Here is a 16,680-nt window from a genome sequence, read left to right on the forward strand (position 1 = left end):
TTCTAAAGTCACATAATTCTGTGTCAGAGAATTTATTTTTTTTCTAAGTCTGCTTCATTTCTAGATTTTGTTCATTCAGTTAAGGTTTGGTTTGAAGAATGAGATGGATCAGATCTACGCAAGATCAGTTAACTTTTAATTTGGCCCTTCATTTAACAATTGCTTGTTCTTTGTTTAATCATAATTTTGTTAGATTTTGCAAACAGCATTGGCGCAAAATGAATTTCACAAAATATCCTCCGCTTTCTCTGAATATTTTCACTCTGTTGGATCCCATGTAGCTTTGGGTTAATGAACTTGACTGTGGGGATTTATTATGGCAGGGCAGTTATGAATAAATTAATTTAAAGGTACTAGTACCTAAAGTGGAGATCATTTGTTTTGAAAAAGATAAAACATTTAATCTTAAGGGTTGGTAATTTTTCTAGCTACCATTAATTTTTTTTTTAATGCTTAAACAGTTTTACGCGTGTTCTTCAATAATCACTTCTGCTGTACATTCTTCCTTCTCTAGTATTTTCTTTTGTTTTGGCCAATTCTTCTTAATTAAAATAGAATTTGCTTTAGCCATTCCAAATGTGACTAGAAAAGATTAACCTTTTTAGTTTATTTCATTAAGCAAGATAAATAATGCATCTGTTCTATACTAAACTTAGCAAAAATCATTGCTCTTCATTTTGAAAGCTAGTCACTTTCAGGTCTGTTGGATATGTCGATTCAGTGTTGTGTGTAATTATAAAATTCAGTTTTGGTAGCTTAAATCTACATTAGATTTTTGGATAGGCTAAGCAAATTTCTTTTGAGAATTGTGAAGATTAATGAGGCATAACTAATGTGTTCCGCCATTATCATTTTGTGCTCAAACCACAGTATTAGTACAGACGAACCATTGATTCTTGCTACAAACCTCTTCAAGTACTAATCAGCTTCTTTGGAACAACTTTTCAGGCTTGACAAGCCTATTGTGGAGCAGTGTCACTGTAGGTCAGTAGTTATTAGTGGCAACCGAAAACAGTTTCTTTAACTACTTAAGTTTGAACTGAATTAAATACAGAAGAAACCTGAAGGAGGATTACTGAATTTGTAAAGTTCAATAGTACTGTGCAGTAGAATGAATGTGACATGGTTTTGTAATAGGGGATTTTGTTTGGGATGTTGCATGAATGTGAAATTTTTGTATAAGAAATTGTTTTAACTTTGTAAATTTAAGTGAAAATGTTTGTGTGCACTTTTTACTAGCTTCAGTTTCAGAATATTAATACTCTACATTGAAGAACCCATATAAATAATACTAAGGTTAATAGCTCTAGGATGCTAATGCAGTATTATAATACTAAACAGAATAGATATCTTAAATTGAGGATTGCATGCTGTTGTTCATGTTGTAATTTTATAAATAGGACTGTTGTGAGTCCTTAAAAGAAAGGATAAATCCAGAACTCTTGTAAGTTATCTTGTTAATTTGTGTCTGCAAAATAAAAGAAGACTGCCGATCTTAAATTAAGAAATGTGATCTCTAACTCTACCCGTTGTAATCTGAAGATAATTCATTTTGCATGTATCATGTTTATGTTAGGTGATGCACAAATCATGCATTGATAACACTTTCTGATGTCCAATGGAATTACTAAAGTGGCCACTACCACCACAGCAGAGTTGCATGCAATTTGTATGTGGCAGTTTGAATTTACTGAACCCATATGAATGATATACCTTTTTGAAATCTCACCTTCCAAAGTGGGCAGTTTTACCGTTGCAGTATGATTATAAAGGAACAAATTGCACTTATTTCAAAAACTTTTGATATTTGCAGATCCACAGTAATTTTATCTGAGCTTTTAAGTTGTCTCAAAGGAAGTACTTGTCTATTAATCGTTGTACGTGAAGTGAGAACAAGGGAGGTTCCTTGGCATGAGCTCCATAAAGTGGATGGGGGAGGGTACACTACATTCAGCACCTTTTTGAAATCTGGGAAACTGTTTATTCTGAATGAGGGAATCTTTGTCAAAGAGGGTGCAACTCTGACCCCTTAAGAAATGTTAAACTTGTACAGAAGCAAAACCACTATGTATTTTTATGTTCATAATTAAGCTGAGGAAGCTTAGACAACCTGGAGATACTTGGGTATGAGAATTCTGTTTCAACAGATTATTTGTATTTAAAATCAGTCACTTTTTGAGTGTCTTGAATTTGCAATGCAATCTTTGTAGACAAAACGGAATGCTAGATTTAATGTTGTAGTTAGATGCATTTAAATTATTTTGCACTTGGTACTTTTCTTGTGCTTGCATACCTGTTCCTTATCTATCTTAAGGATGGCGGTGACAACTAAATATTTCTTGTTGGGAATCTAGGCTGACAAACTAGGTTATAATTGAAGTGGATTCTTGTTCCCATATAAACTGTACACCAAATGTCAGTCAGTCTGTGCCAATTAGTGCTTGTGTTGCTAGGTCACCACGGTCAATTGAAACCGCATCAATAGGACTTGAAAAGGTTTCTTCCCGATCAGACCTTCTGACATATTGAGTAGCATAATGGATGGGAAAATACAGCCACGGCCCTACCCTAGATTCAAAATACACAGCAGTAAGGATTCATTTACAACCTGCAATTAACTGGAAAGAATAGGCTTCATGAAAGTGTCTGGCTATTTAGAAAATAAAGCCCCCTTCTACGGGTGGATTTGTTTACTACTTGTGTGGATTGTCATCCTTTTTGGTTTTGGCCAAAACAGGTTTTCCCTTTCTTGAAGCTATCAGAAAAGGGCTTGAGTTCATCAGTTATAAATAATGTATGTTAACATGCTAATCTGAGGGATTTTATGCAAAATTGTTGGACAAAATAGAAGTTTTACCATATGCCTTACTACTTTAATAATAAATCATTGCTTTCATCAGTCTATGAGGCTACCTTTTGAAACTAGAAGCTTGACCAACAATTTAGATTTTGTATCTGAGATGTTTTGATTTATTGCGTCATTGGTATTTAAAATATTTAGGGGGGCTTTAAGCTTTCAAATGTGGCATATGTGCTTGGAAAACTAGCAATTGAATATTCATGAAACACTGATTATTGGTCTTTACCACACAGCACTACAACACAGCTCAACCAGGATGTTCTCAAACACAAAATCTGAAATTGGGGATGTGGAAAGTGAAATATATCGTCTGCTTGACTTGTACTAATTAGTGCTCTAGGATTTTTCTGTGTCGTATAATGCAGGGTATATTGCCAGAATTAAGAAAAGCATTCCATTAGCAAATTAGAGTATGGATTGAGTGAAATGCTAGTGTTACGTTCTTGAGGAGTTAAGTAGTTGGCCCAAAAATTTGAACTTGTAGAGTGTTTTAGATTCAGCTTTCCTTGTACAGTGTACAATTTTCCTTTAGTTATGTTATGAATGTCTCTTGCTGCATTGAAGAGCTGCTAAATTTATTTTTGGATCGAGAGAATGGAGGTTTTTCAAATTAATTTTGATAGTTGTTTGAAGATATTATAAACAACTGAGAATTTTATTGATGGAGATCCTGAAACAGACCACTGCAGTGAGATCTTTCTTAGAATACTGTTTCATAAGGATATACATAAAACAAAAGCAGAAAATGGTATGAATACACAGCATTGTGATGAAAAGTTCTAACCTTGAAGCATTAACTTGGTTTCTCTATCTCTCTCCACAAATGCAGTCTGACCTGCTGAGCATTTTTAGAATATCCATTTTTTTTATTGCAGTTTCTGGAAGTCTGAAATATTTTGTTTTTGTCTTTCTTTCATGTGAATATCTGGTCATTTCATTTTCTTCCCAGTTGACTTCTCATAACTTTAGAGGACAGTTTAATAGCTTGTTTGTTGTCTATAAATCTAACTAATTGCAAGAAATTGACTCTGAAAGTCTGCACTCTGATTTATCATTTGACTCCTATGTCATCCATAAACTGCGTATTTTTAGTAGGCATAAAGTTTGGATTTGAGAATTAAATGTCATCCATTGTTTTTTTAGAAAAGGTATTAACAGGAAGACTATTTTTATTTACTTCATAGAAACCAGGGGATTGAGCAGCAGTTGGCATGGAATCGTATCTTACAGTCTCAAACTGGCATGTTCCAGCAGAATCATCACAGGCTTGGATCAATAATGCCAAACCCTTACCAGAGTCAGGATCGTAGAGGACGACAGGTAACAAAAGCAGACAATAGTATTAATAAATTGCTTTCTTTTAATTGTTTATTTGATGTTGGATTAATATCCTTCCAGCATAACCAAATAACTTGAAGTATCTAAACATTAAAGTGAACAAAATCTAGCTATCATATTCTGTGTACTGAAAGAGTGGCTATTCCACTTCTCTTGTGTGTAATTTATTTTACAGTGTTGTGCTTTGTGATTGAACTATTGTGGCCGTCCAAACTTAAATGTCCTTACATGACAGCAGCTGTTGGTCTCTAACCTTAGATTTGTTCTTCTGAAGCTGTTGGCATACATCCTCCCTTGCCATATTACACTCGATTGTAACAAATGGTGCCAGACACTTGAGTTTCTCTCCCATAAATGCATAACCAACTAATTGTGATGTTCTCTTGGTGATGTTCTGAAGAGCTGCTTGTTTGCCTGTTTTCTTCCAGACTTCATTTGTTGTGCGTGTTATCCAAATAATACTCCGATGTCTTAGGAGCTACATTTCTGTTAACTTATCTTCCAATATCGTGCTCACATTAATCACAAAACATCTCCAATTTGTTTAATTTAATCCAGTTTCTAAAGCTGCTGTCCGTTTTGTCACTATTTCGTTCATGAAAGAGCACTGTAGAACTTAAAACATTAGGGCAGTTTTACTCCTAATACTACATTTAAAGTGATAAACTAAACTTGCAACACCTTGTCCAGCACAGCTTTAGAAGTGACGAAATTGACAGAGTAATTGAACTTTGCATTAAATCTGATTCATGTTATAGCTGATCTGAGGATCTTGATAAATGTACTAAATATAGATAACAGATAAATCAATGTTTTTAATTCATTCATGGGCCATGGACATTGCTGGCTACACCAACATTTATTACCTATTCCTAGATACCATTAAGAAAGTGATGATGAGTTACCTTTTGAACCGCTGCAGTGCTGATTAGAAATGGGTGAAGTGTTTCCTTATCTAATATCCTCTGCTCTTTGAAGTGATAACATACTCTCTGGACGATAGGATGGGCAAAGAAATATTTGTCATAATCTAAGTATTGTAGAAGACCTGCTTGAAGCAGTGCTTCTGGCTGACATACATAGTTGTAGCATCATGTGAATAGTTCTGTCTGCTGTGTCCTTGTCAGCTGAATGCAGCATCAGAACAGCCCATCTAGTACTCTGCTACTTTCAAATACTTAACCATTTTTCTTTTGAATGTTTTGATTGAACCTGCATCCAGCACAAACGCAGGCAGTGCATTCCAGCTCCAAACTGGAGGTCTCTGCTGCTAAGTATCTTTTAAAAATGTTGCCTTTTCTTGTTCTTCTGGCAAAATGTAATTTCATACTCCTCTGCATTAAACTACCTGTGCATTCATGCACTTGTCTATATCCTCTTGACTCACTCTTTTCATGTTTCACAATGCTTCCAAGTTTATTGTCATCCATAGATTCTGAAGTTCTCCCTTGCACATTCAATGCTATTTATTGAACATATTTCATACCCAGTAAAGCAGATTAGTGGGCGGCACGGTGGCACAGTGGTTAGCACTGCTGCCTCACAGCGCCTGAGACCCGGGTTCAATTCCCGACTCAGGCGACTGACTGTGTGGAGTTTGCACATTCTCCCCGTGTCTGCGTGGGTTTCCTCCGGGTGCTCCGGTTTCCTCCCACAGTCCAAAGATGAGCAGGTCAGGTCAATTGGCCATGCTAAATTGCCCGTAGTGTTAGGTAAAAGGGTAAATGTAGGGGTATGGGTGGGTTGCGCTTCGTCGGGTCGGTGTGGACTTGTTGGGCCGAAGGGCCTGTTTCCACACTGTAAGTAATCTATCTAATTATGCTTGTAAAGAATCTGGCTTAACTATCTATAATTTACATTGCAATATCCAGTTAACTAGGAAGGTAAATTTTAAATACTGGTTCTCATAATGAAATACTTCAATTGAATGGAGTATCAATTCTGAGCTGTTCCTGTCAGTTGGTGCAGTATAAGAACATCAAAAATTTATGACATAGGAGACCATTCAATGATTGTCTTTTTTTATGAAGCAGCAGAAAAGCCAATAGCAATGTTGTGTTTTTTTTTCAAATGGCCATGGAAAAAGAATGAATGAGAAAGCAATGAAGTTGCAATGGTTCTGAGATGCACCCCCATTTCATTTATCCATTGTTTCAAAATAGCATTTTACACTCTTAATTTCACCAATGTTCACAATTTTCATTAAATCTTGGTATTTAGATTTTAAACACTTCTATATTAAAAGTGTAAATTGTCCTATTAATAGTTAAAAAGAACAGATTTCTGAACAGTGTCATTCATACAGCCCTTATACACAATGTTGTTTTTTTTTGCTGTTTCACCCTTGTGAGCTCTTTCTCCTATGCTCACACTCTCTCTCTAGACCCCACTCTCATCCCATATACCATTTTCCCAATTCTCTTTTCGAGCATTGCATAATTCAGCACAGAACCATCTTCGGTCCACTATATCTGCACCAGTCATGATGCTATTCTAAACTAATCCTAACTGCTTGCACGTGATCCTTATTCCTCTCTTCACTGACTATTCATTTCTATCTAAACTCCTCTTAAACATTACTTTCATATCTACTTTTATCATATCCCCGTAATCCAGGCACCTACCACTCTCTGTGCAAAAAACAATTTGCCTCACACATCTCGTTTAAACTCCCCTACCCTTAAACTAATCCTCCCAATTATTTGATATTTCCAACCCTGCGAAAATGTCTCTGACTATTCACCCTATCCATGCCTCTCAAAATTTTATTTACTTCTATGACGTTGTCCCTCAGCCTCCAACATTGTAGCACAAGCAATCAGTATTTGTTCAACTTCAACCTGTTTTATACTCTCTCAAAAGCCTCCACATCCTTCCTGTAGTGTTGCAACATACTGTACACAATACTGAAAATGTGGCTTACCCAAAGTTTTATTCAGCTGCAACATGACTTACCATCTTTCATACTCCATGCCTAGACGTTGAAGGCAAGCATGCTATATGGTGCCTTTACCATTTTATTCACTAGTTTTGCCATTTTTAGGGAGCTTTGGACTTGCAAGAGCCCTTTGTATATCAATGCCTCTCAAGGTCCTGCTGTTTACTGTATAATTTCCTCTTTCATTTGACCCTCACACTTGTCTGGATTAAACTCTTGTTTGCCGTTTCTCCACCCAGCTTTCCAGTTGATCTATATCCTGGTTGTATCTTTCAACAACTTTTCTCACTATCCACACCTCCACCAGCCTTCATGACGTTTGCAAGCTTACTAACCTGGCTACCTACATTTTCATCCACTTCATTTATGTATATTCTAAGTAAGAGATGTCTCTGCGCTGATCCTTGTGGAACCTCATTGGTCACAGACCTCCAGTCAGAATAATACCCCTCCACAGTTACCCTCTATCTTCAATCTTTAAAATAATTTTGTATCCAACTTACCAACTCTCTGTGGCTTCCATGTGGCTTAATCTTCTGGACCAATCTAACATGAGGCGCCTAATCAAATGCTGTTGTAAGGTCCGTGTAAACAACATCCACTGCCCTACCCTAATCACTTATCTTTGTGACTTCGTCAGAAAACTCAATCAAGTTTGTAAGACAAGGTCCCTGCAGAAAACCATGCTGACCATCCCTAAGACTCCTTTCTTTTGCAAGTGTGAGTAAATCCTGTCCCGAGGAATCGTCCCCAATAATTCCCTACCAATGATGAAAAGTACTAACCTATAATTTCCTGGATTATCCCTATTGCCCTTCTGAAACAAAGGAACAACATCAACTATTCTCTGGTTTTCTGGGATCTCTGTCAAGGCCCCAGCAATTCCTCACTTACATCCCTCAATTTCCTAGAATAGTTCCCATCAGGCCCTAGGGACCTATCTACCTTAGTGTTTTTAAAACACCCAACACCACCTAAATATTGACATGCCCTAAAATATCCCTCCGTAATCATGCTGTCATCCATGTTCTTGGTGAATACTGATACAAGATACTCACCCACTTGCTCTGACTATGCATAAATTCCTTCCTTTGTCCTGGAGTGGACTTGCCCTTTTTCCACTACCCTTTTGCTCTGAATATAGAATGTCTTGTGATTCTCCTTATCCTTGCCAATGACATTTCATGGTCCCTTTTATCCCTCCTTTACCTTGTTTAAGTTCTTTCCTGCTTCCTTTATATTAGAACATAGAACAGTACAACATAGGAATGGGCCCTTTGGCACATGATGTGCAAAACATGACGCCAATAAAACTGCTCACCCTTGGTCCCTGTCCTTCCATTCATGTGCTTATTGTGTCTGCCTCCACCACCTCCTACCACACTGTAAAAAAAAACTCGTCCCTCATATTTCCTTTGAACTTTCTCCCTGTCACCTTAAATATATGCCCCTAACATTAGACATTTCAACTCTGGGGAAAAGAATACTTACTGTCAACCCTATCTATGCATTTCATAATTTTTATAACCTTTTATCAAGTCTTCCCTCAGCCTCTATTACTCAAGAGAAAACAACCTGAGTTTTTCTAGCCTGTCCTCTTATAGCACATAAACTCTAATCTAGGCAGCATCCTGGTAAACCTCTTCTGCACCCTCTACACATTCTCCACATCCATCCTATAATGTGAAGACTATAACTGAATGCAAGTGTGGCCTAGCCAAAGTGGTAAAAAGCTGTAGTGACATCCTGACTCTTGTACTCAGTTCCCCGACCAATAAAGACAAGTATGTCATACACCACCTTTACCACCCTATCTACTTGCGTGGCCACTTTCAGAGAGCTATGGAATTGAACCCCAAGATCCCTGTACATTAATGCTATTCAGAGTCGTGCCATTAACTGTACAATTTTCCTTAACATTTGATCTTCCACAGTGCAGTACCTTGCACTTAGCCAGATTAAACTCTTATCAGCCATTTCTCTGACAATATCCACAACTGATCTATATCACCCTGTACCCTTTGACAACCTTCTACACGATCCACAACACCACTTGTCTTTGTATCGTAGGCAACTTACTAACCCACTGATCCTACATTTTTATCAAAGTAATTTATATATATCACAAAGCTTAGATGTCCCAATACGGATCCCTGCAAAATGCCACCCGTCATGGACCTCCAGCCTTCCGACACACTCCTGTCTTCTGTGGGCAAGCCAATTCTGAAACCGTGCAGCCAAGTCACTGTGGATCCCGTGCATCTTAATCTTCTGGATGGGCCTACCATGAGGGATCTTGATGAAAGCCTTACCAAAATCCAAGTAAACAACATCCACTGCTCAACCCTTATCAAACACCCTCGTCACCACCTTGAAAAATTCAATCAAGTTAGTAAGACATGAACTATCCTAAACAAAGTCATGCTAACTCTTCCTAATTAGGCCATACATTTCCAAATGTGCATAAATCCTATCCCTAAGAATTCTCTCCAATCACTTCCCAACCACCGATGTGAGACTCAAGGGACTATAGTTTCTTGGATTATCTCTATTTCCTCTTCTTGATAAGAGGAACAACATTAACTACTTGCCCATCCTTATGGACCTCTCCACTATCTAGCGAGGATACAAATTTCTTGGTCAAAGCCCCAGCAATCTCCTATCTTCCCCTCAATAATCTGGGGTAGAAACCGTTGGGCTCTGGGGGCCTATCCACTTTAATGCTCTTCGGGAGATCCAACAATATTCTTGATCTCAAAATGCTGAAGTTTGTTAGCATGCTGCACACAGATATTCCTCAAGGGCCTTGGTTGATTTCAGTTTCCTAAACCTTACATAAGCTTCCTTTTTCTTTTTAATTAAACTTTCAGTATGTCTTTTCATTGACGGTTTCCAAACCTTGTCATCCTTGTCTTTCATCCTAACAGGACTTTGCTCGTCCTGCACTCTGATAACCGGCCTTTAAAAGACTTCTACATGTAAGCTACATGATTTGTCCTCAAACAGTCTAATTTCTCCAGTTCCTGCCTAATACTGTTGTAGTTAATCTTTCCTCAGTTTAGCATTTTCTCTCAAGGACCAGTCTTATCCATAACTATCTTTAAACCCACGAAATTATGATCACTGTTCGCAAAATGCACTCCCATTTGAATCTTTGATCACCTGACCAGGCTGATTCCCTTCTCTAATCTTACAATAGGCAGTTTGAAATTCATTACATCCAAGATGGCATCACATATGAATCATCAAGCTATCGTATTTTATAGTGTAAAGGTAGACAACCCTTTATCCGAAATCATAAAAGATCCGAAATCCAAAGGATTTTCTTGAAGTTTTTTTCCTCATAAACAAGGTTGTTTGGCGTGCAAACTGTTAACCCAACTCCACACCCACTCTACGTGTCACTCAGATGTGACATGGCTGGGCATGGCCCAGCACTGGCAAGCCTCAGTTCTGTCTCAGGGCCCTTTACTCACTGTGAGTCTGCTGTGTGCTAAGATTTTTAAAAATTTCATCTGAAATGTCACTTATTCCAAAATTCAAAAAATTCTGAATTCCGAAAAACAGCTGGTCCTGAGCATTTTGGATAAAGACTTGTGTATCTATATTAACTTGTGACAATTATAATCATAGCACCATGTAAATGCAAATACCTCTTTGTATTTTCTTTCTGTAAAAAGCATTGCAGTTGTTCAAGTTGAGTTGACTGTGCTTTCCTTAGTAGTTTTGCAGATGTGACTGACCCTGACAAATTGAAACTGCTGGATTCCTTGGCCTTTTTCTTGACGTTCACGTGGATTGGGGAATGTTGTTTTATCCACCTTTCCTGTGATTTTTCTTAATTCGGCGATTCACCAGTAAGCTGGTCAACCAAAGTAGCTACCCTTGAAGCTCCTGTTCTCAGCACACCCTGCACAAGCTACTAAGAATAATCTAAAGCTAAAAGTCTGAATTGTAATAACAAATTACTTGTCTCCAGTCATTTTGGGTAATTGACTCATTAACACACCAACTCCCTGTTAGATATATGCTGCAGTGGTGTGACATTCTGAACAGCTTTAATTTAAAACAACCTGCTTAAATGTTACTACTTTCCAAATCCTTTTCTGTGGAAAAATGGCCAGAAAAATCCTAATGCATTGCAACAGTGAGTAATCTTGTGTGTTTAGATGTGCATTGATCAAAATTAATAAGTGTTGTGCATTGTATTTATTTCAGTTGTAGTCTTTTGGTTGTTCATTCATTTTTAAATCTCTGGCAACATTTTATCTTTCAGGGGTATCCTGACAGACGTTACCCATTGCCACCAGATTCTGGAAGATTTAGCTGGAATTAATAATTTTCTCTGGCTCTGCAACACAAGCTGTGCCTTACAGGGTCCAGTTAACCGATCAGCGTACACTCAAGCTGAATTTTAACCATTATACCTGTAAAGAATGCTGACCTAGTTTTTAACGTGTTTGTACGTATTTTTGTGCTTAATGTTTCACTTGCTGTAAAATGGATTCTGCAGTTTCCGTTTTTTTTAAATTGTCAAGATGGGGCGTGATAAATATATTGCAGAATGTATGCAGCAAGGTTTAGTTAACATCATAATGAGTTAGTATATCTCAAAATTGTTTAGAGAAATTGAGTTTTTATGCCTGTATACTGTACATCAGAAGTGAACTTTAGTAAATGCTTAAAATATTTGATTTACAATTCCTCTCCAATTCCATTGTTTGTTGTATAATTTTCTTGAAGTTAGTCCCATCTTAAGAGGGTTCAGTTCTTACCTAACTACGGTGTTTTCTTTGAACAAAGCTGCCAATGATATTGATGATTGCATTCATCCTTATAATTCAGTGCATCCACATGATGCCCCTTTGTCCCAATGTTATTTATGACCAGTTGTGCACAACATGATTTGGCCAAATGGTTGGGGGATTTATCATGTTCAAATTTGTGCATATCTTTCCATATTCACAGTGCAAGATTCTTGCACATTTGTGAAGACTGTGCAGAACTTGCATATCAATGACAGTGCCATGCCCATGTGCTTTTTGATATTGATAGCCCATTCACCAATGTGCTATTAAAGGAAGCTGGAAATTTGCGCTGCATCATGGTACCTGCTACCATTTTGCTAAACTCTATTCATTGAAGTCCCTAAGTCAGACAGTTGAGTTAAAATTTAACAATACCATGTATGCCGAAACAGATGATCTCACCTAGACCCAACTCTTGCAAGCATCTTTGGGTTTTGTGGGAAATGTTTCTTTGAAATAGCACCTTACTTCCTTTGCATATTTCTGATATGTTTGGTATATATGAATCAGCAACTACATGTCAGAATTTCCTTGCCTGTCCTAGTGGATTCCATCCTGCTCTCGAATTCATCTCTTTGAGATGCAGTAAACCTTTCCTTGATGTCATAATTGAGAACTCTGCCAGAGGTTCTGTATTACTGTCCAGCACAAGCCTGTCTTCACTGGTCAATATTCTCATTGGAGTTTACAAGGTTGCTGAACAAGCAAACTTTGAGACAAATAGGAATCTTATGGTTCCTACAGTTCAAGGTACCTCACGATTGGCCTTAATGGCAACATTGTAAAGAGAGCCTGAGCCAATTGCTTACTCTGCAAGCTTGATCCTAAGATGATGACTATCCTTCTCGCTGTGTGTTAAATATACTCATGAACAGGTCTCAGGCTGCCAGAAGGACATTCTGTCTATCTCTCAAATTGGTAAAATTATATGGGAATTTCAGTGCTTGCACAATTTTTGTCATGTAGGCCATATGTCCCAAAGACTTGGATCATTTCAAACAGCAAATCCCTCAGCTGTTCGCTCCAGGCAAAGTATTAATTGTACCCAACCAGGCTGTACTTGCAAGACTCAAAACCGAAACGTCGATTCTCCTGCTCCTCAGATGCTGCCTGACCTGACCAGCACCACATTTTTCAACTCTGGTCTCCAGCGTCTGCAGTCCTCACTTTCTCCTACACTCAAAACAATATCTAGCATTTTATTTGATTCCACAAGTGAACGACATTTGATAAGTAATCTAGAGTGCAAGAATTGCACTGACAACAAATTTAAGATTGTCATTCAAACTCTGGTGCATGTACATCTTTGAAGATATATATATGAATACACAGGGCTTTTGTGCTTTGCAGATAGAACCTATAAATGCACTGTGCCAATTTCAATTTTACAAAATATACAACAGCCATTCTCTGGTTTATTCTGTAGGGCAGTGCCTTAACCAATCAGTCAATCTGGTTCATTTAAATTTAATCAAAGCTTGGATGTTAACTCAGTCATAATCAAACTGCATTCTCCATGGCAGCGCATGTATAAGTCAGAGTTCATTTGCTAGTGAATTAGCACTCTTATAATCTAAAATGTTCCTCTTTTATATTGGTATTCTTAGGAATATCTTGATGAGTACAAGACAATAAGCTTTGATAAATGCCTTTTTCAGCCATACTCCAGTTCCGTGCTGCCACATGACGATTTGTTCACTATTTTTGTGGTACTTTATTGATGTCTATTTGAAAATCCAGATAGACCACAGCCACTGATACCCTGGTTTTATTCTACTGGTAAAATCTTCAAAACAACCTCCCAACTTTGATTTTTTTTCATATATCCATATTGATTCTACTCAAACAGATCATTATTTTTAAGTGCCCAATTATCGCATCCTTTACTAAGAATTCAATGCTTCTCTAATCCTGATGTCATGCTAATCCGTTTGTAGTTCCACATTCTGATGGCTTTCAGCAATTCCCCCATATTCTAGAATGTTTACACTCAATCTCTCGTTTGCTATATCTCATCCCTTCTGCAAAAGCCCACTTAAAACCTATTTTTGGCCCCTTGCCCTCACTCTCCTAATTATGTTTGGTCCTGATTTCTGTATGCAAATGCTTTGATCAGTTTGAAACATCAGAAGCATTTTGTAAATTATTGATAGCAGTATCAATGTTGACTTGATGACCAAAAGTGAACACAATATTTGAGGTGAGTTTGACCAATGTACTGCACGCTATTAGTAGGATATTTTCTGATTTATTCTACATATTTGCATCCTCCGTATTTTGTTTAATGCTCTACTGATGTGACTGGCATGTTAATTACGTCTATTATCACTTTTAGCTCCATTTGTTACTTTCATCCCTTTCAAGCTATACTTATATAATATGCTATAATATTTAATTTTGCTTTCAAAATGACTTTTGACAAATAGTGACACTGAATTTAATTCATTGCCATTTGGACCATTCTTGTAAATCGTGCATTTTGGCTCAGTTGCATTCTAATCCCAATTAGAATTCTCTGCCAATCTAACTTGTCACATTGGATTTCAGAATTCAAGTTGTTACTATTGATTAGAGCATTGATCCCTAGAATGTTCTACATGGTACAATTCCCTGTTCCATCCTGCCCAGCCATCTTCTCGCTCTCAAAACGAAAATGACTCTCTACACTAGTTGCTAATCCAGTCTTTTTGTGGCAAGTGTATTGCAATTTTTAATTTCCTTTCCAAAAACCTATCCATCACTTTCATGATTGATTTTCCTTGGCCTTTCTTCTCTAAGTGCTTATCTGCCCTACAAGTAAGTTTTTACATAGAATAAATGCACATAAAGGAACTGCATTGTGCCTCTTTTTTTTCTATGGGCCTGTTAGTTTTACCAATCAAATTTGTTTCAAATTGCAGGAATCAGTTATGCAACACTTAAACCTATGACTAACTAACTAGAAGAACAAGGGCATGGGAACACAATAATCTTTCACCATCCTGACTTGGAAGTTTATCGTCTTCATTATTGGGTTAGATCCTTACACTGCAGCATAATAGAATACCTTCATTATGCTGACTGCAGCAGTTCTAGAAGGCTTACCTTCCCAAGGGTAATTAGATGCACAATTAATGCCCCTATTTCAACTCTACCATTTGCGATGTCGGCTCGTAGATGCAATTTTGTCTGCCATGAGCATACGTCAAAGGCCTATCTCAAAATGCAGACTAGTGCACCTGCACAAAAATTACTTTCTCTCTATCCCCTTACCTGAGGGATGCATCTTCTAAGCAGCCCTCAACATTATGCTGTTGTCAAATACATAAACAAGAATGAGATTGACCGTAAATGTGACTTACATAAAGTTGTTCTCGTATGTGAGAACTTAGGAATTGAGACGACTTCTCGGAATCTTGCAGTAGTATAATGAGACAGTCCTATTATGGGCAATGCCAACGTTTAGACTGGAATATGCATAGGAACTGAAGAAAGATTAAATGGTAATGTCCTAACCAGAATTACAAGGCATTGGTGAAAATGTATGTCTTCTGCTGCTAGACATTTATTTCCCAGATTATTACAACTAAACTTTCTTCCTAATTTGTTCAAGCTTCTGATATTCATGGAAGAACTGAAACTCCCTTTTTCTCTCAAAGTGAAATAAAGAGAGTGAGAATCTTGTAGCCTTACATCTTCTGTGTGTGTGTTTTGGTGGGGTGGGGTAGGGGGATGCACAGTAGATGTGTAATAGAATTGCATGGCCATGGTGTAAGTTCCAGTTTGAGGAGTTCCAGCCATCTCTTCCCCCGTGGATATGCATACTCTTCACACATCCATCTGCCATCAGGCTCTCCACTTTCTAAAGGTCTAAACTGAGGTGGCACGGTGGCTCAGTGGTTAGCACTGCTGCCTCACAATGCCAGGGACCTGGGTTTGATTCCAACCTCTGGCAACTGTCTGTGTGGAGTTTGCACATTCTACCCATGTTTGCATGGGTTTACCCCGGGTGCTTCGGTGTCCTTCCACAATCCAAAGATATGAAGGTTAGGTAAATTGGCCATGCTAAGTTGCTCATAGTGTTCAGGGATGTGTAGGTTAGGTGCATTCGTCAGGGGTGTGTATAGGATAATAGGGATGAGGAATAGGTCTCAATGGGTTACTGTTTGGAGGATTGGTGTGGACTTATTGGGCCAAAGGGCCTGTTTCCACACTGTAGGGATCCTATGATATTCTATGAATGCATCCACCACTAGCCCCCTCCAATTGGCTGAGCTTGCTTTGAATACCTGCTCCTTTAACTCCTCTCACTTATTTAGATCAAAGGTATGGCCATGGGTGCCTGTCTCTTTGTAGGGTATGTGGAACATTCCTTTATTCCAATTCTGCTGTGGTGCCTCCCAGAACTCTCCAGTACATAATGACATTATCAGTGCTGCTTCCCTCTCTTGTCCAGAATTGGAAACAATAATCGATCTCACTTCCAATTTCCACCTTGCTCTCACCTTCAGCCCCTCTGTTTCCATTTTTGGGGATAAGCTGGCCACTGATCTCCATGACATGAAAGTAACGCAAAGTCACCAATTTACCTGTCAGATAGACCCAGGTTAACAGAAAACACAAGTTTACATACTTACAGAAGTTACTACAGTATTTATTACAAATATCAGGATTCTAGTCACAGGTAAACAACTATGAGCTGTTGACACAATTCTATTAGTTAATGTTCTAACTTCTAAAGCTTCCCTATATACAGA

General features: G+C 37.9%; 1 protein-coding gene across 1 annotated transcript in view; it reads left to right on the forward strand.

Annotated features, from left to right (window-relative positions):
- The window catches only part of xrn2 (5'-3' exoribonuclease 2), an 88,773-nt gene extending 76,925 nt beyond the window's left edge, over positions 1-11,848 (forward strand). The window contains exons 29-30 of the mRNA XM_060831799.1: positions 4,045-4,180; positions 11,413-11,848. Coding sequence (XP_060687782.1) covers positions 4,045-4,180; positions 11,413-11,472 — 196 coding nt within the window. The 3' untranslated portion in view covers positions 11,473-11,848. The remainder of the gene's footprint in view (positions 1-4,044; positions 4,181-11,412) is intronic.
- Positions 11,849-16,680: the final 4,832 nt, after the last annotated feature.

The sequence above is a fragment of the Hemiscyllium ocellatum genome, chromosome 10 (assembly GCF_020745735.1).
Source record: "Hemiscyllium ocellatum isolate sHemOce1 chromosome 10, sHemOce1.pat.X.cur, whole genome shotgun sequence".
Classification (NCBI taxonomy): domain Eukaryota; kingdom Metazoa; phylum Chordata; class Chondrichthyes; order Orectolobiformes; family Hemiscylliidae; genus Hemiscyllium; species Hemiscyllium ocellatum.